Source organism: Styela clava, chromosome 10 (genome assembly GCF_964204865.1).
Source record: "Styela clava chromosome 10, kaStyClav1.hap1.2, whole genome shotgun sequence".
Classification (NCBI taxonomy): Eukaryota; Metazoa; Chordata; class Ascidiacea; order Stolidobranchia; family Styelidae; genus Styela; species Styela clava.
This window is the reverse complement of record NC_135259.1, coordinates 6,841,887-6,867,393: the sequence shown is the minus strand read 5'-3', so window position 1 is coordinate 6,867,393 and position 25,507 is coordinate 6,841,887. Positions and strand designations below refer to the sequence as shown.

At 33.6% G+C, this 25,507-nt stretch overlaps 1 protein-coding gene across 3 annotated transcripts in view; it reads left to right on the top strand.

Annotated features, from left to right (window-relative positions):
- The first annotated feature begins 452 nt into the window (after positions 1-452).
- Positions 453-25,507, top strand: part of LOC120337288 (intersectin-1-like) — a 40,424-nt gene continuing 15,369 nt past the window's right edge. The window contains exons 1-28 of one of the 3 annotated variants that reach the window (XM_078117270.1): positions 453-2,541; positions 3,693-3,755; positions 4,770-4,932; positions 5,297-5,454; positions 6,054-6,215; positions 6,991-7,174; positions 7,949-8,052; positions 9,112-9,261; positions 9,852-9,988; positions 11,468-11,571; positions 12,267-12,341; positions 13,045-13,203; positions 13,669-13,771; positions 14,404-14,544; positions 14,630-14,717; positions 15,444-15,580; positions 16,331-16,476; positions 16,753-16,861; positions 17,220-17,328; positions 18,008-18,214; positions 18,814-18,908; positions 19,098-19,233; positions 19,699-19,756; positions 20,354-20,447; positions 21,072-21,215; positions 21,573-21,732; positions 22,542-22,708; positions 23,295-23,483. In XM_078117270.1, coding sequence (XP_077973396.1) covers positions 4,772-4,932; positions 5,297-5,454; positions 6,054-6,215; positions 6,991-7,174; positions 7,949-8,052; positions 9,112-9,261; positions 9,852-9,988; positions 11,468-11,571; positions 12,267-12,341; positions 13,045-13,203; positions 13,669-13,771; positions 14,404-14,544; positions 14,630-14,717; positions 15,444-15,580; positions 16,331-16,476; positions 16,753-16,861; positions 17,220-17,328; positions 18,008-18,214; positions 18,814-18,908; positions 19,098-19,233; positions 19,699-19,756; positions 20,354-20,447; positions 21,072-21,215; positions 21,573-21,732; positions 22,542-22,708; positions 23,295-23,483 — 3,477 coding nt within the window. In that variant the 5' untranslated portion in view covers positions 453-2,541; positions 3,693-3,755; positions 4,770-4,771. Of the gene's footprint in view, positions 2,542-3,692; positions 3,756-4,024; positions 4,268-4,769; positions 4,933-5,296; positions 5,455-6,053; positions 6,216-6,990; positions 7,175-7,948; positions 8,053-9,111; positions 9,262-9,851; positions 9,989-11,467; positions 11,572-12,266; positions 12,342-13,044; positions 13,204-13,668; positions 13,772-14,403; positions 14,545-14,629; positions 14,718-15,443; positions 15,581-16,330; positions 16,477-16,752; positions 16,862-17,219; positions 17,329-18,007; positions 18,215-18,813; positions 18,909-19,097; positions 19,234-19,698; positions 19,757-20,353; positions 20,448-21,071; positions 21,216-21,572; positions 21,733-22,541; positions 22,709-23,294; positions 23,484-25,507 lie in introns of those variants that run through there. The other 2 variants (XM_078117269.1, XM_078117271.1) reach the window with 2 other exon arrangements.

The following is a 25,507-nucleotide window of genomic DNA, read 5'->3' as shown; positions in this document are numbered from 1 at the left end:
TAATCAGCAAAACAATAAAATGAATGGTAAAAATAAATAAATAAAAACTGATTATGAAATCAGGAGAGCGAACAAAACCTTAGATAAGGTTTAAAACGTACAGAATGTATATAAGATGGAAGGTTTTGCCAAGAAGATGTGGTACGTGTTCACTCACCTAAAATAATTGAAATATTTCACACACGCTCACACGCACCCACACACACAACCATATAGCGGTTATTAAGTAAAGTAAACTAACCCTAGTCTACAGCACATGTTCAGGGGAATACTTGGTATGCTGCCTTACACACAACTCATCGGGCCATTAATACCACACTTATCAAACAGCAATATGACTTCGGAAGAGAAATTGCGTAATAAACCAACTTCGGTGAAGTGATTAATTAAAAAACGCCAGAAAAACAACAAAACAACGAAATTTCTCGCGGACCAGCGGTGTGATGCCGCACTGCCCCAAGCGGCGAAACCACCTTAATGTCGTGAGTTTTCGTCCTCGACTCGTGTACTGCTTTGCTACCGGTATTCTCAGATTTCTGTACTCAGTATTGTTTGGTTTTCCGTTTTTTGTATTTATTGCCTTACCGGTAGGCTAGCTCTTACCCAATAATACAAAACAAGGAAAATGTTCAGTTTGTGATGGTATGTTTTTAAATAAATTACAGACTGCTTTTGGCATCTGAAATAAAAATGCATTGTCTGTTCCCTGTTGGTCCAGATTTTTTTGTTGTTGGTTCGACTCAAGCAAAGGCCATTATACTGTTATATAAAACAATTGTTGTTGTTTGATACCGGTATTTATATATTTTGTTTAAGCCTAGCCAGGTGTAAATATATACTGTATTCTTAAATCTATACTGCTTGACTTGTGCAGTGAATTGTTTCCAGTGAATTCTGGAATTGTTGTTGTTTTCTCTTGGTGTTTTGGAGATCACTGTTTTTGTTGTTGTTTGCAATCTCTGGCTATATTCACCAATGGTAGCCTACATACTGACATATGGCGTGTTGTACTTTGCTGCTCTAAACCATAATTTATTCTCTAGTCAAATTGCACCCATGATATTTCCCAAGCAACTTTAACTCTCTATTTTTATATTTGATTACTATTGTTGAATGTTCATATTTAAACTGTCCCGAATCTTTTTATAAAATGTTACATTCTTCATTTTTTATTTCATAAGGCTTATATGCCAAGCTTATATTGCATTCATGGTACTTCCTCTGTAAAAATGAGTTCATATATTTTTATGTATTCGATTATGACTATTGACTAATAAATGTTCACATTCAAATTGTCCCAGATCGTGTTATAAAATGTTACATTCTTCATTTTATAAAGTTAATATGCTAAGCTAATAATAGCTCATTTCCATCATCTCTTGATCTGTTAATCAAATCACAATACTTCTTCATTCAGCTGTTTAATCTAATTCTCATGAATGGCCTGGACTGATGAATTGTATCAGTTCTGTGTAATAAGACCTCTATTTAATGCTTATACTCAAAGTGTCCAAAATCATTTTACATAAGGTTATAAAATGTTGCATCTTATTTATTCCTATATCAAGCCACCCTTTGCCAACTGTGTTTTTTTTCTACTAAGTCTACAATTTACTACAAGTCTACAATATTTGCATGAATGGCCTTGACCAAAGAAATGCATTTTGTTTACACCAAAAATCTGAATTGTTTCGTCGATCCAACTCAGCAACCCGTGCTTCTGATTATATAGCACCAGTATATGTGTATATTAGAATAGAACTCCACTCATGTTCAAATTCCTGCAGGTTCTGTAAACTCACCCTCACTCATGAGTATGATACAAGTTAGCCAAATAATTCGTATCTTTGAATACCTGAGCTCCAATCTATTTCGTTTTGATTCTTTTTTATCATTTGAAATTCAAATTCAATATGTGGTAAATTCGACTAGTTAAAAGAACGGTATACCGATACCATAGTTTCGCTTTGATAATAAAAAATGGTAAAAACATGTAAATATTGTATAAAGTAAACAAACATGAGAGGTATTGATATATTGACACCGAACCTGATTTTTTTATGCTTATTGAATTGAATTGAGTGGCCACTGACTCTGATGACCCCCAAAAGTTGTATCGTTGCCTCCCAGTCATGTACTGAAAACCTATCTGTTTATTTGATATTTATATATGTATGCATATATTGTTTTCTTGGTTTGACGAAATGGAATAAACTCTCTCTCTCTCTCTGTTGGCCAGGTGCAAGTTCAGAAGTTAAAGCTTGCCAAAGGCAAGGCTTGAAATTAACTGCTCAGCTGCTTACGTTACTGCGATTAATCATTAAGTGCTTGTAGGGCTGAGCAGGGTGCGCACTACCGGAAAAACACCAGTAGGCCTATATTGCAATTAAATAGCGTTATAGCAGCCCTGGTGGTGCCAGTGCCACATGCTAAAAAACCTTATGAACTTGTTGTGAAGAGAGAATCGTACTGTAAAGCTGTAAATGGCGCAATTCATGGCATCATCAAACACAGGATTAGGATTTTCATCACAACAACCAGGTTGGTTAATTTAGAGAAGCTTTTTCGGTGATTCAACATCATAAAACAGTAAAACCGTAATATCAGAATATCATACTGTCATAAGTTACATCTGTACATTCTGACATTCCTGCAGTCAGATATTGAATTACTGAATTAGCACCTAGACCTGTAGACTGCCTAGACAAGGATACAGGGACATGGGTGCCAATTCAGTATAAATCACCTTTTTTTTTATAAGTATACATTACTGCATTCTGGCAATACAGCAATAGGCTTCAAATGACTGGGATTTCTATACAATTCTTTCCAGTCTTTCAGTCCTCGCCAAGTTATTATAATACTGTAATAATTATGGGTATCAGAAATAAATACATACCGGTAAATATGCATATTACTTAATAATTTTCATTTTGTATTTTGGATCTAGTGTAGTTTCAAACCTCAAGTACTTCTAATGGGCATAGTATAACAGTTTTTGCACATGTCAATCCAATCCTAACCCCCACCTGATTATGTCATCCGTCATCCAAAATTATGTCATTATGACATCACAATGACGTAATAAGGCCCTTCAAACTATACGAACTGTCATCCAAGACGCGCAGATGATCACTCGAAATCGAGCAAGCTACCGTATTTCTCTCGTTTTCTCGTTGCAACAATCCCGATAAAGGAGAGGTTGCTGCCATTAGTGACCTCTTTATTGTCGGCGCAAATGCCATTATGGGCGATTGTAGGTTTACTTTGGCAAGCTCTATGACGTGATTGTGAACGTCTTAGTGGCGTAATTTTTGGTTGATGTAGTCAGGTGGGGGTTAGGATTGACATGTGCAAAATCATTATGCTACGCCTTCTAGAAGTACTTGAGGTACGAAACTACACGAGACCCTGTATTTTATTATGATTGTGACGTTGTGGTGACATAATTTTTGTATGACGGTATCAGGTATGCAGGTAGGGGATAGGAATAACATACTGGTATGCAAAAATGGCTATGCCATGGCCATTTAATAAGTACTTATGTTACTTCACTATTATAGTCCTGTATTTTCTTTTGTAGACTGTTTGTATATGCTTACATAGACTGTTTTTTTTTTACTGCATACCTATTCTGCTTGGTAAAAGATAATTTTTCATTCAAGTTGTTTTTTATTATTCATTATTCATAGTAAAAGCAACACTAGGTAGAGGGAAAATTTAAAATATTGAAGTGAGTCACAAGACAGCAAAAGGTGATCTAAATTATATATTAATAAATAGTTAAACCAGAGAATTTGTGAATCAGTTGAGAACTAACTAATGACTATGGTTGTACTTGTTGAAACTAATTCAGCTGACTTGACAGCCAAGGATCACACCCACATTAGAAGTGACGAGTGCCAAGTCTTTAAATAACTTATGATTCTTTATATTGTACATACCCTTGTATCCTATCAATAACTAAATTTATAGTGAAGTGACAATTATCTAATCATTATATATATGCCTAAGCAATAATACTTTTAAGTCATGAAAGGACGATATGTACTGGTATCTCAATCTAATTATTGTGAAAATACGATAAATATTATACAGGTGTTTATTAATGAATAAAAGGGCTTTTAAGCTTAAATAAAGTTTAAAATTTCGCAAAGAGGAGGATGATTTTTTTTGCAGTGAAAAAGCGATTTATTTTGAAACACCGCTCTTTACAAAAATAGTAGTCTTTTCGTATGTGTCTGCTTATGAAGAGCCCTATTCGGAGGTATTGAGATGCTTCATAAAATATTCCCTATTTACTACCTTCACTGGTTACCAGTTAAATGGCTCTGATTCACTGTATGATTAGCACTGTATTATACTAGCTTTCTTGAGTATACAGGGTGTTCATTCCTGTATCAAATTACTGGTACTGTAAAAAATTTTTGATCGATTTCAACTATTGGTGGGCTCATAAAAATGTATTGAAAGAAGTAAAAAAACAAATAAATACTGATTAAATAAACTTTTTTAAAATATATTGAGAACTGACTTCATAACAAAAGTTTGCAATTTTATTAACAGGACTTTACGAACACCCTGTATATGAAATCATGTGATACGTACAATAATTGGGCAGCGAATTATGACTTTATATCTTCGATTCTTGTGTTACCCAATTTCATTTCTTTAGTAAATCATACCTCCTTGGAATCCTATATCACCTGTTTGATTTTGTTTTTAGGAATGGGTTCTAATATCCCATGGTCAATTGATTTTGTTTTTAGGAATGGGTTCTAATATCCAATGGTCAATTACTTCTGATGAAAAGAAAGGATATGATAAACAGTTTGATCAATTAAAACCGATGGGTGGATTTGTTCGGGGTGACCAAGCGAGAGGATTGTTTTTAAAATCCAGCCTACCTCCCACTGTTCTTGGGAAAATATGGTAATTGGAGATATTTTAATTTATACATGGCTAATATAGAGAATAAAAAAATTTGTAACTTTGCTCCATAATGTTGCATGATAGTTTTTTTAAATTACTTTCATTAAATTATTTAGTGCCATTAAACAACTCATAAATTTCTTAAATAGGTCACACTCAAACATTTGAACTTCTGTTTATGTATGATCGAACCTCAAAATTTCTGTAACCTAGGACACTTTGCCCAGAATTCGTGTTCTTTCGAGAATATGTTCCAAATGACCTCAGTTCTGTAATTCTCAAGTCACCCTGTAGATGTTGAAAAGTACCAAAGCCTTACTTATTACTGTCTTATGTGTGTTTAACATTTTGATTGAATTTGAAGGGATTTGGCGGACATGACTGGAGATGGTAAGATGGATAAACAAGAATTTGCAATAGCTATGAAATTGATAAAACTCAAGTTGCAAGGTGCAACAATGCCAAGCAAATTACCACCTTCCATGAAACAACTGCCTTCTACATTTGATATCTCAAGTTTTGGTAAATATTTGAGTTGAAATGTTAAAATATATGGAATTTTCATTGGTTCATATTGAATTTCATACTTGTTTCATATTTTGTTTTGTTTGTATATTCTTGTGGACATTAGCAAATAATAAAGTCAATTCACTACTAAAATACCGTAGGTTATTTTTAAATTGCTTAGCAAATATTTTCAGTTTTATACTATCATACAAAATTTTACGTAACAATAGAGGTAGACACTACTTGCTGCAATTTTTGCGAGCTGCAGTTTAGCAAACATGAGTGCTTTTTTTTTGTATTTTGAAGTAAAATTATACAGAGAAGATGAAGAGTTTTATACTTTAGGCCTACATGTTTACAAACCTAAAAAGGCATAAAGTACATATTAACAATCAAAAAAATGAGTTTTATATTGAAAGGCAGAAATTTACTTTGTGTATGTGCGTCGCGAGTTTTTTTCCCTGATAATTTGGCATCACACAAGCAAAACAATTAGGAAGCGCTGCCTGCGCCAGTCCATTGTACCTAGTCCATTGTCCACAGCGTTGCAAAATTCATTTTTCCTTTTATTTTTAGCAAAGTGCTCAGCTAACAAAAAAATCCAATTTTTTCAGCTCAAACTTCTCTCACATCTTATTCATCTACGACGTCGGTGTTTGGTAATAGTAGCAACATATCTGCGTCATCTACAGGATCTAGTCTGCCTTCCTCCAGTATGACTATGAAACCTATGATGACGAATGGAACAGGTGGAATGGGGGGTTTCATGATGCCAGGTATTCAACTCTGCAATGATATAAAACCGGGGTTTCAAGGAAAACTAGCAAATATAGAAATTTTAAAAGAAGTTTTAATTGAAAATACTAGAAAGAAATAGATGATCGTTGATCTGGTATCTAATCATAGTTTATTAAAGTAGTGGTTCTCAAACCGTTTGAGCCATATCCCTTTTTTAGAATTTGTCAAGTCCCGCGCCCCAGCTCAAAAATAACTAACTAGCAATAAGCTACAAATAACAGATAATATGGCGAAAGTATGTTTTATATAAAAAACACGTTGAAAATCCGTTGATGGAACGCAAATATCCAGAATACAGAAATGTAAATATCCGAAGTAAGGCAGGAAAGATCAAATCTGACAATTATTTTTTTTAGTAGTTTCACGCCCCCTTTTTAAATTGTTTACACCCCCTTAATTTGAGAACTACTGGTTTACAACAATACTCAAAAAGTATTTCCATAAAAAGTTACTGAAATTTAAAATAAAAAGGAATGTTTTCATTCATTTTTTCAAAGTAGCCTTTGCAAGTTCTGCCCTCTTGGGTTAAGGACAGCGTAAATATATTGTCGAAAAAATCAATTGAAATTGTATATAATATAGTTCAAACGGAGGTTTGTGATAAGCGATAAAATAATTCAAATAAACTGATGTTTTGATTTTCTTGTTTTTGTGATAAACATTTTTTAGTCATCAAATTACTATATTGAATATAAAAGCAATTTAAATTTTTAAATAATATTGAAACTATCTCAATAATAATACTTTCTTGAGGTATGAGTGGAACTCTTCCGCCAAATATGGGAAGCAATAAAATGGTAATGACTCAAATGGCACCAACTATGCCAACGGTGGCACCAAGGATGCCTGGCATGGGTACAATGCCGCTAATGGGGCCGGTGCCAACACCTTCTGTTCCTACTGTATCTGCTGCTTCCAACACATTACCAACAGCAAGGTTTGTAAATTTTAATTTCTTCTTGGCCAAGTATTGTTTGGAACTGTGGTATCAATATTTTATGCTTAAATTAGGGTCGTAAATAAGTAAGTAAATTGTTAAAAGGCATTTGTGCATATGGCAGTTACGAGTTACGACTCCTCATTGACTGTTTGAATTTTGAAATATTATTATGATTTATGATGCCACAAAATCCATGATTTCAAACATGAAACATTGGGTTTCATATTTATTTCAAGAGGGAGAAAAGTTTATTCGTAAGACAAACCAATGCCTTTCATCTAGTTACTAGTCAATGCCAGGTTTTGAAATTGTTAACAGTTATATGTTTCATATGCCTAGACTTATTTTTTGTATAATATTTTTAATTGGCTTTTGCTTCCAGCAAGGCTCTGTATAAGCAGCCACTGATATATAAGGAGACGCTTCACTATAGTTGATTTGAGACCACATTGCTCACATGATATCAATTTGATTCTTGCGTCCCCCATACAAAATGTTGTATACTGATTACGCAGAGCCAGGGACGTAGCTCTTTGAGGGTCGCAGCTCTTTGCGGGTCGCAACCTCCCCCCCCCCCCTTTTAAAATGTAAAATTTTTTTTTCTGTTTTATACATAGCAATTTTTCGTAGCTTGAAATACTTTTTAGGCCTTCTGGACTTTTCAAAACCCCGTTTTCCGACCTCTTGCCTGACCATACCACTCGCCCTTGCCCATAGCAAGAGTCGAACTTTGTTCTCACTTTGTTGTCTAACTTTGTTCTCACTTTGCAGTTCATCAAGTCCTGGATCAGATTGGGCTGTTCCAAAACAAAGTAAATTGAAATATAATCAACAATTCAATTTGAATGATAGTAATAAGACAGGATTTTTGTCAGGTAACATTTCATAACAAAGTTGATAGCACAAAATGATAATATGACAGTAGGAACATGGCATAATATTGCATTTTCTTCATTGTATTCGATTGTCATTTGAGTAACTGTTGGAATTTTATTTTCAATAGAATATGAGATATTTTTGTGTATAATGTTCTGTTTTATATGTTGGGACTGTACAAATGAGATGTAATAAGGAGTTTATCATTTCGCCCTATTTAATTTGCCACATTTTAATTCTGTATTTGACTAATATATTGTGATAAAATGAAAAATATCAAGTTTTACCTATTTTTCGCTTTGTACTAGTGGAAAAGAAGACACTTTTCACTCCCTTTTTCAGAATTTATCTGTATTAAAACTTATTTTGCGATATTTTCAAATAAATTTTTTTTTTCAGTATTTTCAATATTCGTTTTTCCTTCCCAAAATTTAGCTTCTTTAAAACTTATTTGCGCGCTATTTTCAAATATTTTTTATTTTAAAATTTCAGTATTCGCTCTTTTATTTTGAGCCCCTCTATGTGATAGCATTTTCCATTTCATTGATCGGTAAATGAACATGAAACAATAAATATTTAAACTGGAAATATTACTGTTTTTTTTTTAATTAGCTCGTGTACAATATTGCCTCATATCTTCACTATTATTGTGTGGTTTTCTTTGAATACTCGAAAAACAATTGATATGCTAGTGAATTGACTTCATAACAAAATTGAAATTGTGACTAGAACTTGAATGAACACACTTTATGTTTTTGCCTATTGCTCAAATTTGCGAATTTTAAAATTGAAATATTTAGAATTTTTCCTTAAATTAAAAATGTACTATAGTATACTAAGTACAGAATATAAGAATTTTAAATCAATATCATATATAGTTTGTTCTGTAAATCAACTGGGGTAAAAACTTAATTAAACAATGATTGAAATATAACAAACCCAATTAAGGTATTTCAGAGAGTTTGATCATTTTTAATTGATTCCTGCTCCTAATAAAGGGATTTTCTTTTATATAATCAATTTACAATACTAAATCTCCATTTAATCGGATTATCCAGGCATGCAAGCAAGGTTTATATTAACACAAACTGGATTACCACAACCAATCCTCGCACAAATATGGAATCTTAGTGATATTGATAAAGATGGCAAACTAACACAAGAAGAATTTGTACTAGCGATGCATTTGACTGATCAAGCCAAATCAGGTAAGAAATGTTGTTAAATTTTATTCATGATTAATATAAATGATGTTTGGTAAATTGCTCGGTTTTAAAAAATTTTAATATGATTTCGAATGCGTGATTGAGAAAAAAATATGCCCACTATATCTGTTTTGAATAAAAAATATATGAATATATATTTGCATTTAAAAGTCAAAGAATTATTCTCTGAAGCACATTGTTACAAACTTAATTGAAATAAATAATAATTCTGTCTTAATAAGCATTTGACATGAAGCGAATCTACCAAAAGACAATTTGTATGAATTTAGAATAAGGGGTATTGATAAGAATATTAATATAGAAATACAACATTTTCAAGCATTTGTTTCACTCTGAACAAGGATCTCTACAAGAGTACTATCTTCGGCAAGTGTTAAATTTTACAAATTAAATCAGTTTAGTTTAGAGCTTTCAAAACTTGAAAGGAATTGCAGTAGAATAAAAGTGCACTAAAATAATCACACACAAACATTCCTCTTTAGACGTTTGCATTAGATATTAAACACTTTTATTTGCATTTTTTGTCTCTGTTATAAAAACACTTCTCTTATAAAAATGTTTTTATATTTTAGGTGCAATTCTACCTAACTTACTCCCTCCGAATCTTATGCCTCCTTCATACCGTCGAGCCACAGGAATGTCTGCTACCAACATTGCACCTGCTCTGATGGGTGATTTAACAAACCTATTAGATCCAGATAAGTCATCTGTAAGTTAAATTATAAGCTTTCATTTATTTATTTATAATAGGCATAGCTAGACATTAGTTCAATAAATTCAATACAGGAGTCCTTGACTTACAAAGTTGTTCGTTCTCGAGACGCGGTGTAACCCAAATTTCAGTGCAAGTCGGAACATTATACTATACAGTAGAAGTAAAGTATGGTACTGTATTGTAATGTATGGTACTGTAATGAAAATAATGCAAAAAAGTATTTGCTTAAAAAAACAGATAACAATTCCATATCACATGAATAAAAGCAAATACTGTACAGTACAAATACAATATTATCTTTTATATGTTTTATGGAGTACGTTCTTAACCTCGAAACAGCGTTATGGAGTGCGTGTTTGTAAGTAACCTCGAAACAGCGCTAGTCGCGATGGTCGTAACCCGAGGACTCCCTGTACTCACTTTTATGCTGTGGTTTTCAACCTTGTTTGAGAAATTCCTTTCTTTGCCTGTTTTGGAACTCTTTATTTCTCACTCATTACACAGAAAAATCATGTTTTCGGTATTTGTTTCAATCTTCAATGTATCTATTATTAGCTAGTGTTATGCACAACTTGCACTCTGGCTTTTGCGCAGTTTTAATTTTTAATGTGTGCATGAATTTGTATTACAATATTAGTGAAATACACCAAATACAGAGGTAGTATTCCCTCCCCCAAAAACAACAAAGTTTCATCTGGGTAGGAATTCCTCCCTTAGTTGAGAGACTCTGATTTTATGACGAATGAGTCTAGTTGCGGGTAATCACTGATATGGTTATATATTCCCGCATATAGGCCGCCCCCCTTAAAACGGCCCCAAATTAGTGAATTTATAGAAATTCTCATATACGCGCCTTATAAATCGTAACAAACCGTACACACTGCAATTCGTCACAGAAGAAATACAGTAAGAACTGTTTCAAAATCCTTCAAATTCTTCCTCACCATTAATGACATAAATCCCAAAGAGATCTTTCCAGTCCACAGTTATGCGCATATCATCTAAATTTTTAGTTCTATCAGAGTTATGTGCTTATAAGCAGACCCCTTAGTTTGGCAACTTTTTTGAGTTTCAAACTCGGCTTATATGCTAAGATATACAGTAAGTGTTTGCTTGACCAATATTCTGGATTTCCTATTGTTTACCAATTTGTCACTGATATACATCACACTAGTTATTTTTGTGCTGTTGAAAATTTGAATTAGCCCGCTATTAAAATATTTGAGGTTCGCTAAAAACTGGTATAAAAGCTTGAAAAATTAAATTACATAAATAAACTGATTTTACCTGGTTCAGTTGTGTATATTTTTGTTACCTTATTATTTACTAACATGGTGATATTTTTATAAGATTTATTCTATTTGCATGGAAAAAAAAATATGTATTTTTAAAAAGAATAAGATTCTCTTGCTGCCGAATTGTTTTTTATTTATTTGGTTTGAGGGTTTGATATTTAACTGTACTTTATTGCAGAATAAAGAAACAGAATCGAGTATGTTTACTACTTTCGAAGATAAAAGGCGTGATAATTTCAATAAAGGAAATGTAGAACTGGAAAGAAGGCGACAAGCTCTTGAGTAGGTTTTTTCATTTTTTTTTGTATAAATTTTAGCTCAATCAAAATTTCAAATTTTTTAAATTCGGGATTCGCAGTCGAAATTTTAGTCTTTTAGTAGCAATAATTGGGAACAATATTCTTGACAATCTTAAAGCATCGAGTTGACTTAATCATCCAAAACAGACAATTAAAGCAATCATGTATACACATTTTGTCATCAACATCTGGTTTTTATTGAGTTTGAGGCTGGAGGCAAATTTTTCCTCAACCTGGAGTCCACAAAGTCTGAGTAATATTTTAAATGGCATTCGGGTGCAAGTTGCCATAGCCAGAAGTCCTAAACTTTTTCATAAAGTCAAGATCCACTGAAAACAATTATCTTTCATTAATAACATTCACTTATAATAAAAGTTTTATAATGTAAGCACGTTGCTCAATTTTTTCAAGATCTTGTGCGCACACAAACCTCTCTTATCGTTAATTATAACAGATTGATTATTTTATGTCGGGTTTCAAAGCCGGGAAGACAGTGGTAAAATTTATGACTTGGTTCAGTGTTTCAAGAAGCATTTGAAAATAACTTGAGATCCACAGTCTCCATACGACGATACTCATTGGATTGAATATTTGAATGACCTCATCTCTAGCTATGTTTTATGGTAATACTAACACATTACTCATTTTCAGTTTTATATTTTTTTTTTCATCACACAGGGAAAGTCAAAGAAAGGAAAGGGAAAGACTGGAAAGGAAGGAAAGAGAAGAAAGAGAAAGACGAGAAAAAGAAAGGTAGGGGAGCTAACAACAATTTGACTTCTCACATTTAGATTCATTATTTCATAGCTTGTCATGTGGTATTATTGAAAGCTGTTTGGATGGTTATGACTGTTTCTTAATGTTGTCGTTATTTTGATATAATTTGAATAATAGTCAAACTTGTCTCAAGGAAACTGTCATGGACATGCCACATCGAAAATAAATTGGCATCTGTATTATTGATGAACATCTAGTTTGGAGTCAAAAGTTGGTTAAAAATTAAGCTGTTTTCTAAACCAGTGGTTCTCGAACTTTCATTATCTGTGGTCCTCTTGCAATGACTCTCAACACTTCAGGCCCCTATTCTTGAATAGAAGTACCTAGTTTCGCTTTTTATGGTTTTCCTTCATGTGCCTGATTTTGTAATATAAAGCCAACAAACTGAAAGCAAAAGAAAAATGAATCAAAGTCGAAGAACTGAAAAATCACTGTCAATTCACAGTACTTTTAATTAATGCAGTTTTCATGATTGGAACCCTGTTAAGTCCTTTGCTCATAGCCTCAAGAAAACCAGTTAGTTTGAGAAACCTTGTTTTAAATTAAACGATTGAATTTGAAATTTAGAAGAAGAAAATATAGTAATTCATACCCAAATATACTGGATACATACAGTGCAGTGTCAATGCCATTTTTCACCTAAATATGGATTTATCAAGTAAATTGTAATTGATTCCAGGCAAGAACAAGAGAGAAGGCGTTTGGCTCAGTTACAAAGACAATTGGAGCGACAACAAGCTGCTGAAAGAGAGAGAGAAGAAGCAAGAAAGAAGGCAATTGAACAGAGAGAGGCTGCTCAAAGAGAAATGGAAAGACAAAGACAATTGGAATGGGAAAGGTATATTTGAAAATGTAATAAATTATATATAGAGAAATAAAAGATTTGTTTAGCTTATTTGAAGTTAATTTTGTTGAAAAATAGAATAAAAGATCATTTATCTACAAGTAGCCGGTTATTGATTCCTAAATTAATTACTGCATTCTTTCATCATACACTGATTTTTTCGAGACCTAAACCAAAAAAATCAGTAAAATCTATTTATCGAATGAAGTTTTTATATTAGTAAATTATGTGTCAGTTGGGGTCAACTTGAGTCTCATTTTTATACTCAAGCCATCTAAGCGGAGTGACTCAACTTACACTCGGACTCATCTAACCCCGAGAAAGACTTGACACTCGAATAAAATTTTAGGCGAATCTACTTGAAAAAGCGAGTCGCTTAAAATAGAGAAAATTCTTGGTAAACCACAACTTACCATTCTAACTTCCAACTGATGACGTTTCACTATCATATTTTCTTAGAATAAGAAGAAAAGAATTACTTCAACAAAAGTTACGAGAACAAGAGACGGTCACTGGGCTTCATGCAAAAACAAAAGAGTTGGATGTAGAGATTGCTGCTTTGGTATGCTTTATTTCCTTGATTTTTTTCATGACTTATCGATTTTAATCGGTAAGTATGTATGTTGATAGGTATTTGTCTGTTTTTCTGTCTGTTAGATGCACGCGATATCTCACGAAAGCGAGATTAAATCTGCTCCAGATTTTGCATGTGCATTCATCTTATGTCGGACCAGAAGCCTATTGATTTTGGATGAATTATGTCTTATAATGAGCGAGTTATTAATTAATTAGTGATGGGACACAAGGTGTCACTATGGAGTAAGAGCGCTGTTTTGGGGATCCCCTAACTTTCGATCGATAAGTCTTCGGTCTCTGACCGATATTCTCGTTCTTACTATTATCACCATACCTAGCTCCCAGTGCCCTATTTTTAGTCTTGTGTTATATGTTAAAATTCTCAGTCATTATAGTGGTTATAGTGATCTCGGTCAAAAAGGTTGTCTTCAGTTATCACCATCAGCATTCTGAAATTCCAATTCCAAATTTTTACCTCAGCTCTGTCTCCATTTTGAATAAAAACAACGACTCCAGATCCACAGCCCTATGTGTTAAGAAGTAGTTTAGATTTTGAAGTGTTATTCATGCTATTGTATTTCTTACAATTCTGATAAATATTCAAATATTTTACCACAGAGAGAGAAGAAAGAACAACTTGGAGTCAGAGTATCTGATGTTGAAGCGAGAGAGAGGGATCAAAAAATGGCAATCGATGCCATGAATAGAAGTAGAGACTTGAAATTATCTGCAGTTGCAAAGAGACAGGAGGAACTGAAGGTATATTTTTTATTAATGGTCTATCTAAGTAATGTTTATTTTGTGTCACTAACCCTACAAAAATTTTCATTTTTCACCTTCTTAGGGTCTAAATAACATGCTGAATGCGGTCGTTCCTGAAAAGCAAAACGTTTTTGAAAAAATGAGCAATTTGAAAGAAAATCAGAGTTCAGGTAGGAATTTTTGCGTTAAAAAATTGGGTTTACTAAGGTATATATTAATCTCAAGATTTCTCTATCTTGATATTTGATTTGTTATTCTTCTCTCCTATTGTCAGAAAAAAAAATTTGCCTCTTCTAGAAAATGAAAAAAATTAATGGGGATCACTGTTCTAAATGTACATTTTTGTGAGGAATCGTTTCAGATGAATAAATAATAAATAAAAACAAATAGAAATAATAGAAAATAAAGGAAATAATGAAAAGTATCCAAGTTTCAATCCAAGTTGCTATGGATGACATCTTCAGGGCAGGTTATCTCCAATAGTTTACCTAATACTTCATATTCATCAATACATAATTTACCTTCTCATGCATTGTCAAGTTGTGTGATTTCCAAAAACATAACTAAAACCAATTATTTACCAGTCTGGGACTTGTATTTAGCGACCTACAGCTCTCTTTCACATTTAATAATAATACATTTTTTATATTTCTTTCAAGAAACGTACTCTTCAATCAAGTCAAATTGTAATCTCTCTTTCACATTTAATAATAATACATTTTTTATATTTCTTTCAAGAAACGTACTCTTCAATCAGGTCAAATTGTAATCTCTCTTTCACATTTAATAATAATACATTTTTTATATTTCTTTCAAGAAACGTACTCTTCAATCAAGTCAAATTGTAATCTCTCTTTCACATTTAATAATAATACATTTTTTATATTTCTTTCAAGAAACGTACTCTTCAATCAAGTCAAATTGTAATGCCAGAAATGAATCGATGTCTGATTTAAGGTCATTAGTTGACAAAAACAGAAGAGAAGCTGCTGCCAAGCTTATACAGCTGGAAAAGCTCAATACAGAATTGAATGTGAGTGTTTGATACAGAGATCTGTGTTTTGACCACAATTTATTTGCTGAATGGATACCTAGATGTTCTGCATTTAAAATTCAATCATAGCCTTCACATTGAATTTCTAACTCTCCAATTGCAACAGTTACGGTATGGTAGATGAAATATTTATTTCTGAACACATTGCAGTAATAAAAAACAACAATGATCATGGAATATGAACGGAAGGGATCAGGCAAGACTGACCCCTGAAGTAAATTCCAATCAGGATAAGACACTCTGGCACAGGCAAACATTATTCACAATATTGCAACACTCAATTTAAACGAAGAGAAATAACAATGATCTTGGTTAACTAATTAATTACAACAATTACTTGATGGATTACACATTACAGATTCCAGAGTAAATACGCGTTCGGCATTATTAAAAACACAATTTTTGAGATACTTAAATTGAAAAATAAAAATATTATAATGTAGTTAACAGACCATTTTAAGTGAGTCTCTTATCAGGAAAATTAAAAAAAAAAAAAAAAATTTAAGTAAAAAAATTTAAAACTTGAGAGAACACTTTTAGTAGTTGCTGATTTTTCATTGATTCTGCTTACAGCTTGCTTTTAGCATTTTGTAAAAACAATTCTAGCATTAACCTAGAAATAGGAGTAGAAAAAGTAATTGCATTGTGAAATTTGATTATTGTGGTTTTCAAATATGCACAAATGTAACTTTTTTAACCTTTCAAATAATTTGCTACTTTTCTTTGTAGCATTTGCGAGAAGAATTAAACAAGCATCGTCTTGGTGTCGAGGCGATGAATCGTGTACAGCAAGATAAAGTTCGAGATTTGCAAGAAGCAAGACGGGCAAAAGAAGCTTCATTGATTCGAAAAAATTCGATGGAAAAAATCAAAAGGTAGAAAATTTCAAAATTGCCCCTCAATATATATTTAAAACATCATTCCACTATAAAATCATAGATATGTTTGGGGTATATTCGGGTGGTTCCACTGGTTAGTGTGTCTCCTCTAACTATATTATTGTTTCAATCGAGAGCACTTGTCTGAAGGATTAGTGCTCTAGATTGAATAGATAAACTGTGCGAAAATCTAAACATACCAATCCTTTAGAAACCATCTTATTTCTGTTTTGACTACCTCTATTATTTAAAAAAATGACATATTTTTGATAGACAACAGCAGAAGAATGCGGCAGAAAGCTTTATGAAGATGAGAGAATTAAAAGAAGCACCGTGGGATACTCCTCAGAATAAATCCAAAGAAAGTGAAATTCATTCTGTGGTAAATTCAGTTATTTATTACCTTGTGGCAATTAGTGTGTAACCCCTTGCCTTGAAGAATATGAGATAGTCTTTCTGTATTAATTAATAAATAATCAATTGTAGAGGTATGATGCTCTGACTTTTTTTGCTATTATATTTTAATCATACTTTCCTGGATTCATTAAGCTGCAAAATTTTATAATTACACTACAAAGATAACGCTATGAAGTCTTAAGTCTTAGATCGCTGTGTCATAACTTAGCCATACTACAATAATAATTTTCAAGTTGTGGACTCGCTCTATTACTATTACTTTGTTTGACAATTTTTCTTTCTGCATTACTCAAATTAAAAAGCATAATTTCATTTGTTTTTAGCATTCAATAGTTAGCAATCTTGAACAGAAAGAAAATGAAAACCCTACCAACAATTTCAGTAAAGTACAAGTGCTTCCTCCTGCTCCTGCCCCTGATACTAGGAAAATCGGTAAGATGAACTAAAATTTGTGAAATATACTAATACTAGTAACAGTAAATTGTTCAAATGGTTTCTGATAGATGTTTATTGATAAGCTGTGAAATCAGCTCTACATCATGTTTTTTCTATGATGCTTATTTACATGTTTAGCGCTGAACAAGGCCCTGTACAAGCAGCCACTGATATCTAACGATGTGTACGGAGCCGCTGTTATATTTTGGAGTCGGAATTATTCTAGATTGGTATTGCTTACCCAATTTATTACACCTTGGGTGAAGTGGTGGGCAATGAATTTGAATCCAAGATATGGAATTACAGTTGCATATTGCCTCTGATTGGCTCTCAATGGAAAGCTGTTTGAGATCATGTGTCTGGAAATATAGCGACTATTTGAGTGTGATAAATAGGCATGTCATAGAAAGGAGATGTTTGCTTTGCTCCGTGTCTTATTACCCATTTTTGTTGTGAAATGGTAGTTTCAGTATACTTTAGGGCTGATAGAAATTTATAACATGTAAAGATAAATCTTAGCACCATATAAACGCCCTCCTAATATAGGTACCCATGGGCAGTGGGTGTCTTTCTGGAAAACTCCAGTATCAATTTATCAGCATAGGGTTATTCCTACAGGATTGAACACCGATTATGCTATTTTTCTTTTCTATACCATATATATATATTTATGCAGCTGAAGATGAAATCAAGAAAGAAGACGTGAAGAGGCGAATTGCTGAAATGCAACAAAAACGACTCGAACAAAAGAAAATGCAAGAACCTGTTTACTCATCTGTTAATAAACAACAAAAACAAACAACATCTAATGACAATATACCCAGTGCAATACAGTCTACTATCACAACCAGTGCTGCTAGCAATAATATTAATACTAATAAAGGTACGTGCTGAAATCAAATACTATATCTCTATTTTAAGCAGTTATCAGTTCAGTGATAAGGCCCGGTAAATGAGCCTGATAATTCCTGCTGGACCTCTAGTGATTCCAGTTGTTTGAAACTAACCAGGCTTCAATCTAAATGTCATTGGTCTAAGTGAAATTGAAAATTCTCAATGTTCAAAAAACAACGCTTTTAAAAAATGATTGATTCAACATTTTTTATACTTTATAGTCTTTTTCCATGCTTCAGAAAAATACAGAATGAATTCTTAGTAAAGATTTAAGATGTCTTTTGCCTATTTCTAACTCATACAAGGGTGACCCCAAAAAAACAGAACCGATAAATTTCTTAATTACTGCTATGAAAATTAAGAAAATTTATTCAGAACTTGAACACTTCTTCTTGTGTATGATTGCACCGAAATGAAATCTAGGACGATATTTACATAAGTTATATTATTTTTAGAATATGTTCCAAATGACCTGGGTCTTGTTTTTTTGGGTCGCCGTGTATTTATTTTTTCATATTGAATTTATAACCCTGCTTGTTTTTATAAATTGATATGTTTATGAACTTCAATATTTAAACATCTTTTTAGGTTCAACAGCAAACTTGCCACGGTTTCAGGTCCTGTATAATTTTCAAGCCAGAAATCAAGATGAACTGACTATAAATGAGGGAGATATTGTTCAGGTACAAATATGACTATTTATTTATTGCTCTTGCTATTGTTGTAACGCTGATTGTTAGAAGTGTATTTTAATCTGTTTATATACGAAAACATACTGAAACTCGCTGAAATAAGGTTAACTGACTTTTATTATCGAACTTACTGAAACAAACTTATCATTTGAAAGGCATAACATTTATTTACCTTGATAGGTGGATGACAATGAAACCACTGAACCTGGTTGGTATTCTGGTATTCTTAATGGTAAGAAAGGATGGTTTCCTGTCAATTATGTCGAAAAAATTATGGACTCTGAATCCAGTACCCCACCTCCACCAATCGCGAAAGGTAAGTTGTTTTTGTCGAAACAAAATGACGAATGATGAGTAATGGGTAAAACACTCAGCCGGAAGAGAAAACCTGATAATTGAATATTTCATAAGCTAGCTAGAATTGAATAATGTGTTTGAGCTGGGATTGAAACCAAATTTTAAGCGTATGTTTTTCAACTTTTTTACTCACCACCATTTTGGAAAACTCACAAAATCCAATAGACAACTTGCAAACCCTCTGGACAACTCAAAAAGCCCTTTGGACATCTGCCAAATTCCTCTGGAAAACTCGCAGAACCCTGTGGATAAAATTTTTTTGGACAACTCGCGAAATTTTCCGGATGACCTACAAAACCATTTTGAACGACCTGCCAAACCCCTCTGGACACCTCTTTTAACCCATTGTTATAAGAATTTGTCTAATGTTAAATAAATCTGTACAATTTTTATTTAAAGCCTAGATTATTATTTTTTTTTTCAGAACCTGCAAAAGTACCAACACTCATTCAACCACCACCTCAGTCTGCTAAACCCAACAGGTAAAACTATTCAGTATTATGAATATTTGAAGCTTCTTGCAAGTGAAATTTGTGTGTTATTATGTTTACTTACAATTTGCATTATTGTTCTTAACTATTTGCTCATTTATTGGCATGCACAAAGCCTAGTTACTCATCGATCTTAAGATCGGTAAGTATGTTGATAGGTATTTGTCTGTCTGCCTGTTAGATGCACGCGATATCTCACGAAAGTAAGGTTGAATATGCTCCAAATTTTGCATGTGCATTCACCATAGCCCGGACCAGAAGCCTATTGATTTTGGATGAATTATGTCGTATAATTAGCGAGTTATTAATTAATTAGTGATGGGACACACGGTGTCGCTATGGAGTAAGAGCGCTGTTTTGGGGGATCCCCTAATTTTCGATCGATAATTCTTCGGTCTCCGATCTATATTCTCGTTTAGTGTATTGTCATAAAAAGCTGCAAATTACGCTACTGGCTATTTGCCCATTTCTCTTCAAAACACCTGGGGATCCGGGTGGGGTTTATTTACTAATAAGCCCTACCTAAAACCTTATGTGCAGCGAAGCCGTGTTAAAATGGAGCAAATACTTGATGAAAATTTTTTTTAGGGTGACGACTACACCCGATACAATACAAACTGGTGAAACATCTGCTTTCTCTGTTGCAAGTCGAGTTCAAGACACTTCACCTATTCCTGGAAAGGTGGGTAGAAGTTTTTTTGTATCTAAAAGCTATTTTAGTTATGTATTATTTGCATCCATTTATCTTATTTAGGAATTCGTTAGCCAGGTATTGAAAGACTGTGTAACTACCGTACATTTTGAAATTGTTATATTTGATTTGATAAATTTTTGATTTCAGAAATATAGTCGAATCAAAAATTTAAAACCTATTTGGTATGCTCTCTCAATGACTCTGGTTTGTCTTTGAATGTGGCCCACTTCACCTGTATATTTTCAATCATTTTTTTTTACTTCTGAATTGAAAAGAGTACATTATTTAGAACTGAAATATTTTTGATTTGATTAGTTAAAAATTCATATATTGATCGTGGAAAGAGGAAAGCCGTTGATGCGAACCACGGTTTTCAGTCTGGTAATCTGTTCATGTCTTATAGGAATAGTTACCAGTTATTTGTTTCAGATGCATGGATTTGATGGTGGAGAAAACCATAACCAACTGTGGTTATGTGAACCACCCCACAATGGCGACGAGTTTTGCGATTCTTTTGTACATAATTATCCCCCAAAGGATTCAGTTGAAAATTTTGTTTCATCAATGTTCCAAGGTATCATTGTGACCTATTTTCTTGTATCAACTAAACAGGGTCAGCCAATAGCGTCGCTAAAATGTAAGGCGTTGTATCCATGGCAAGCAAAAAAAGACAATCATCTCACATTCGACACAGACGATATTATTGTGGTATCAGAACAACAAGCAATGTGGTGGTTTGGGTCCTGCAATGGAAATGTAAGTAAATAATTTCGTTGTTTTCAATCGTAAATTCCAAAATTAGGGTCTCAAAAGGTCAATAAGGCACTGTGAAAATATTGCATATGTCTATTTTGCACAATGAAGAAGTCTAACCTCAGCCAGATAAGAAATTTACAGAAATTCACTTGGGTTAGTATGCAGTAAGACTCTTGAATCACACAGAATAGCCGTCCTTATTCTTGCTAAAGTACCCTTGCATATACAGAGCCTCCTTCAAAAGCGTAAGAGAGGATAGGTAGTTGGTATCATGTTACTCCATGGTCGCATTTATTAATTTTCCTTGTTAAGTGTGAAAAATCACCTTCTTTGAGAAATCTGTGATCTTTTTTGCAGTCTGGATGGTTTCCCAAATCATATGTTAAAGAAGTTACCGCATCGAATGCCACAGATCATCAAAAACCAAGAAGTTCCCCAATGCAAAAACGGAAAGCTCCCGTACCCCCGAAAGCAGCAGCAGTAGCAACAGCAAAAACAACAACTTCAACAGGAAAAGGTGGGTAACTTATGCAAGATTAGAAATATTTGATCCACAGCATATAAATTCACCACAAATGGTAGCTTAATTGTTTTGTGCTATGTCTTAAAGAAATCTGTGACATGCTCCTCTGTCCACCTTGAAGGTCTGCTTACCAAGTCAGGAAGCCACGTTCTCCTCACTTGGGGGAAAGTCCCCGAAACTACAGCAGAAAGTGCTGGGGCTCTTGTAAGCCTTACCCCAACTGAAGACCCCACTTTCCTCTGGGATATTTAAGGGCTAAGACGCTCTGTAGGCTGAGCCTGTGGTGTATGTTGGGGAGTAGTTGAAGCACAGAAATGCAGACTTGGTTGCCCCCTGTGGGCACAAAAACTCAACGGGGCTCACTCTCTCGGTGTGTACACTTTTCTGATCGTTTCTTTATATAGTTGAATTTTTTATGGGCTTTTTGGGGTCTTTTGCGGGGCACAAAAACTCAACGGGGCTCACTTTCTCGGTGTGTACACTTTTCTGATCGTTTCTTTATATAGTTGAATTTTTTATGGGCTTTTTGGGGTCTTTTGCGGGGCACAAAAACTCAACGGGGCTCACTTTCTAGGTGTGTACACTTTTCTGATCGTTTCTTTATATAGTTGAATTTTTTATGGGCTTTTTGGGGTCTTTTGTGGGGTTCAAGAACTCAACGGGGCTCCCTCTCTCTTTGTTTACATTTTTCTGATCTTTTCTTGATATGGTTGACTTTTTTTTGGCATTTTTAGGATTTTGTGATCCAATATTGTGGCTGTTACGTCCACTGAAATTTGACACTTACTCTTTTTCATTTTCAGATTATGTTGCAAGCTATACATTTTCAAGTGCGGAAGACGGCGATTTAAATTTTGAAGTTGGTGATGTGATCCATGTTACGCAGATGGATGGTGATTGGTGGACGGGAACAATTGGTACTCGATCTGGAATTTTTCCGGCCAATTATGTCACACTGAAAGAGAAAGAGGTTAGTGTAGACATCAGGGTTATTTACTGTAATGTCTGAGCAACACTGAAGAGTCAAAGTCTGGCACATTTTCATTTATATTGGGGTCAAAGTAGAATTCGAAACCCCCCAAAAACCCTTGCTATGCCACTGTATGATGGCATGGGTAAAATTCTGCTTCTAATCTTATAATAACGTAGCTGTTTGTGCACAGCACTTTTTAGAGCGGGATTCAGAAGTTTTGTCAATTTTAAATCGGGGTTGATTTATTTAATGGCTCAGAATTTAGAATGTGACTCTCTGGCAATACAGAGAATACTCGAATATTGTGTATTGAGTTGCAGGTTGTTCATTCTTGTATACTTATTTCCGTAAGCTACAAGGATAGGATAAATAATTTCTTTTCATAATATTGAATATATATTAGTAATCTTTTTATAAATGGTACTCGAACTTCTTTAGACAAAACAAGATATACTTGCGCTTGTAAGGTAATTATGACCTAACAAAAGCTCACTAATATGCTATTCTTATAAACGGAAAAATTTATGACAGAAAAATAATATGAAATAATGAGAAATCAAATTTTGTTCAATTGATCTTTCAGACCAAACCTACACAAAAGTCCTCTACACCGACCGCAACAACTACGCCATCTACGAGCACGGGGAAAGAGATAGCTATTGTTATTGCACCATACACTGCTTCGGCTGCCAATCAATTATCCTTGAAAATGAATCAACTCGTTTTAATAAAGAAGAAGAATGATTCTGGATGGTGGGAAGGCGAACTGCAGGTAGATTTTACTTTATTTCTTATATTAGTGGTAATGTTCGAGCTATGTGGGGATTCGCAGGTTCGAATCATGTGGGGAAGAATTATGTGCGAGGCGATCGCTGGACTCTTCACCATCGTAGGTGGTTCTATTAGCCACTGGCTGGTTACTGCTTTTTCATCATGAAGTCCATGCATTTGAAATAAATAACTGGTTAACTATCCCATACCCGAAATGGATGAGTAACCAGACAAGAGTATATGGTACGCCATATGATCAAGCCGTCTTAGTGACTTTATGTCTCCTGGTATACATATAAAAACCCTATCCTGTCACATCTGCGAAGTACATTTTTTTTTTGGAAACTGCCTCTTTTTGAATCAAAATTGTCAAGTAATGGTTGCAAATAAGAATGTATAGGACATAGTCTTTTCCTGGGCCATCAATAAGGTGTAAAGACTACTGATATTGGATTTATATTCAATTGAAGACATAGTGGTTCTATGCAGGGATGGCCATTTCCGAATACTGAACTATTCCGAATACATTCTAAAATAATGTTTTCGAATCTGGAATTCTGAATACATTCTAAATTCAAGAATAGCACATTTTTGTATTAGTTTATTAAAACCCAGTAAAGTAGGGAATAAGCTTCAATAGAAATATCAGAATAAACCACAAACCAACAGTATATGTACACAAAGTAATTGATAGTTTATAGCTATCAATAAAAACAATAGCAACTTGTGACACAGTCAGTTTATTAAAATTGTACACTTAGTACAAATGACCATATGAAAAGATAGCCAAGAGTTGTCTGACGCTTTCTATCATTGGTACCATGATATTACGATAATAGTCAAGTCTATTGACAAAAATAATACTTGTAGTTAGATAATTGTGTATATTTTCTGAGAGTAATAAAATGCATTGGCAATACAGGCAACTGAAGCAAGAAACAACAATCGAATATCCATTATGCCTTTGCAAATTCTAATATTTAAGCCTTGAGTATTCTACTACCTACCAGTATATTTGTATATTAATTTATGTGAACCATATTGTTATTATGTGTAGCATATCCTTATGTCTGAATTTAACAATAAGTTAGAGGATAGATGCGCGCAGCAAGGATTTTCAAAATCGGAAATTCACATTGCCGTCTGTAACAGCCACCTCGATTCCGCGCTCGTTCCGTCTTTTCAGGGTAAATTATCCTATCACGTAAAATATTCAATCCATGACAACTGCGAGATTCTAAAATATCTGTATATATTAAGTTCATGAGTCCAACGTAACTCGCGGTTGCTTCCTTTTACGTCAAAATAAAAACATTACTATTAGGTCCACGGCGATCTGTGGCCTAAAAGTGTGGGATAATCTGCCTGATGTATTTAATTTTAACTCGTTATGGTCGTTAGAAAAATCTCAATAACTGATATGAAATCCTGTATAGTACAACTTCATTTCATACAATGAATAAACATATAAAGTTAAACAGTAAATTAAAAATACATATTCATCGCCGCGATTACTCCGCCTGTTAAAAGAGCCGACTTTTACAACGAATAATATAACAACGAATATATATTTTGCTGTTGTGCAAAGTGATTAATTCGTGACCGATACGGGCATATTTAAAATGTCTTGCTTTATTAATTTAATTATTTTCAATTTAACCTGCGGTTGCTTCGACAAAATAAAATCCTCACCACTCTAATATACCATCGCGATCCGCGGACATGAAAATAAAAATGTGTGGTAAACTGCCCGATTATTTATATTGTTTTGATCCGTATTTTGCGAATTCGGCAAATTTGAGATGTGTAACACTGACTCCGCTTAATAGAAATGCCGCCACTCCCGATTATTTTTAAGATAGGACCGTTCGAAAAATACATAAATCTGCAGTAAAATCTCAGAGTAAAATTTATTTCAGCACAATAAAAATTGATTGAATATACTTTAGATTAATTATATTATATACATTCTCACAACCCGGGGAAAAGTCGCGTTTCAAACCTTGTATCATGTTAACACCTAAA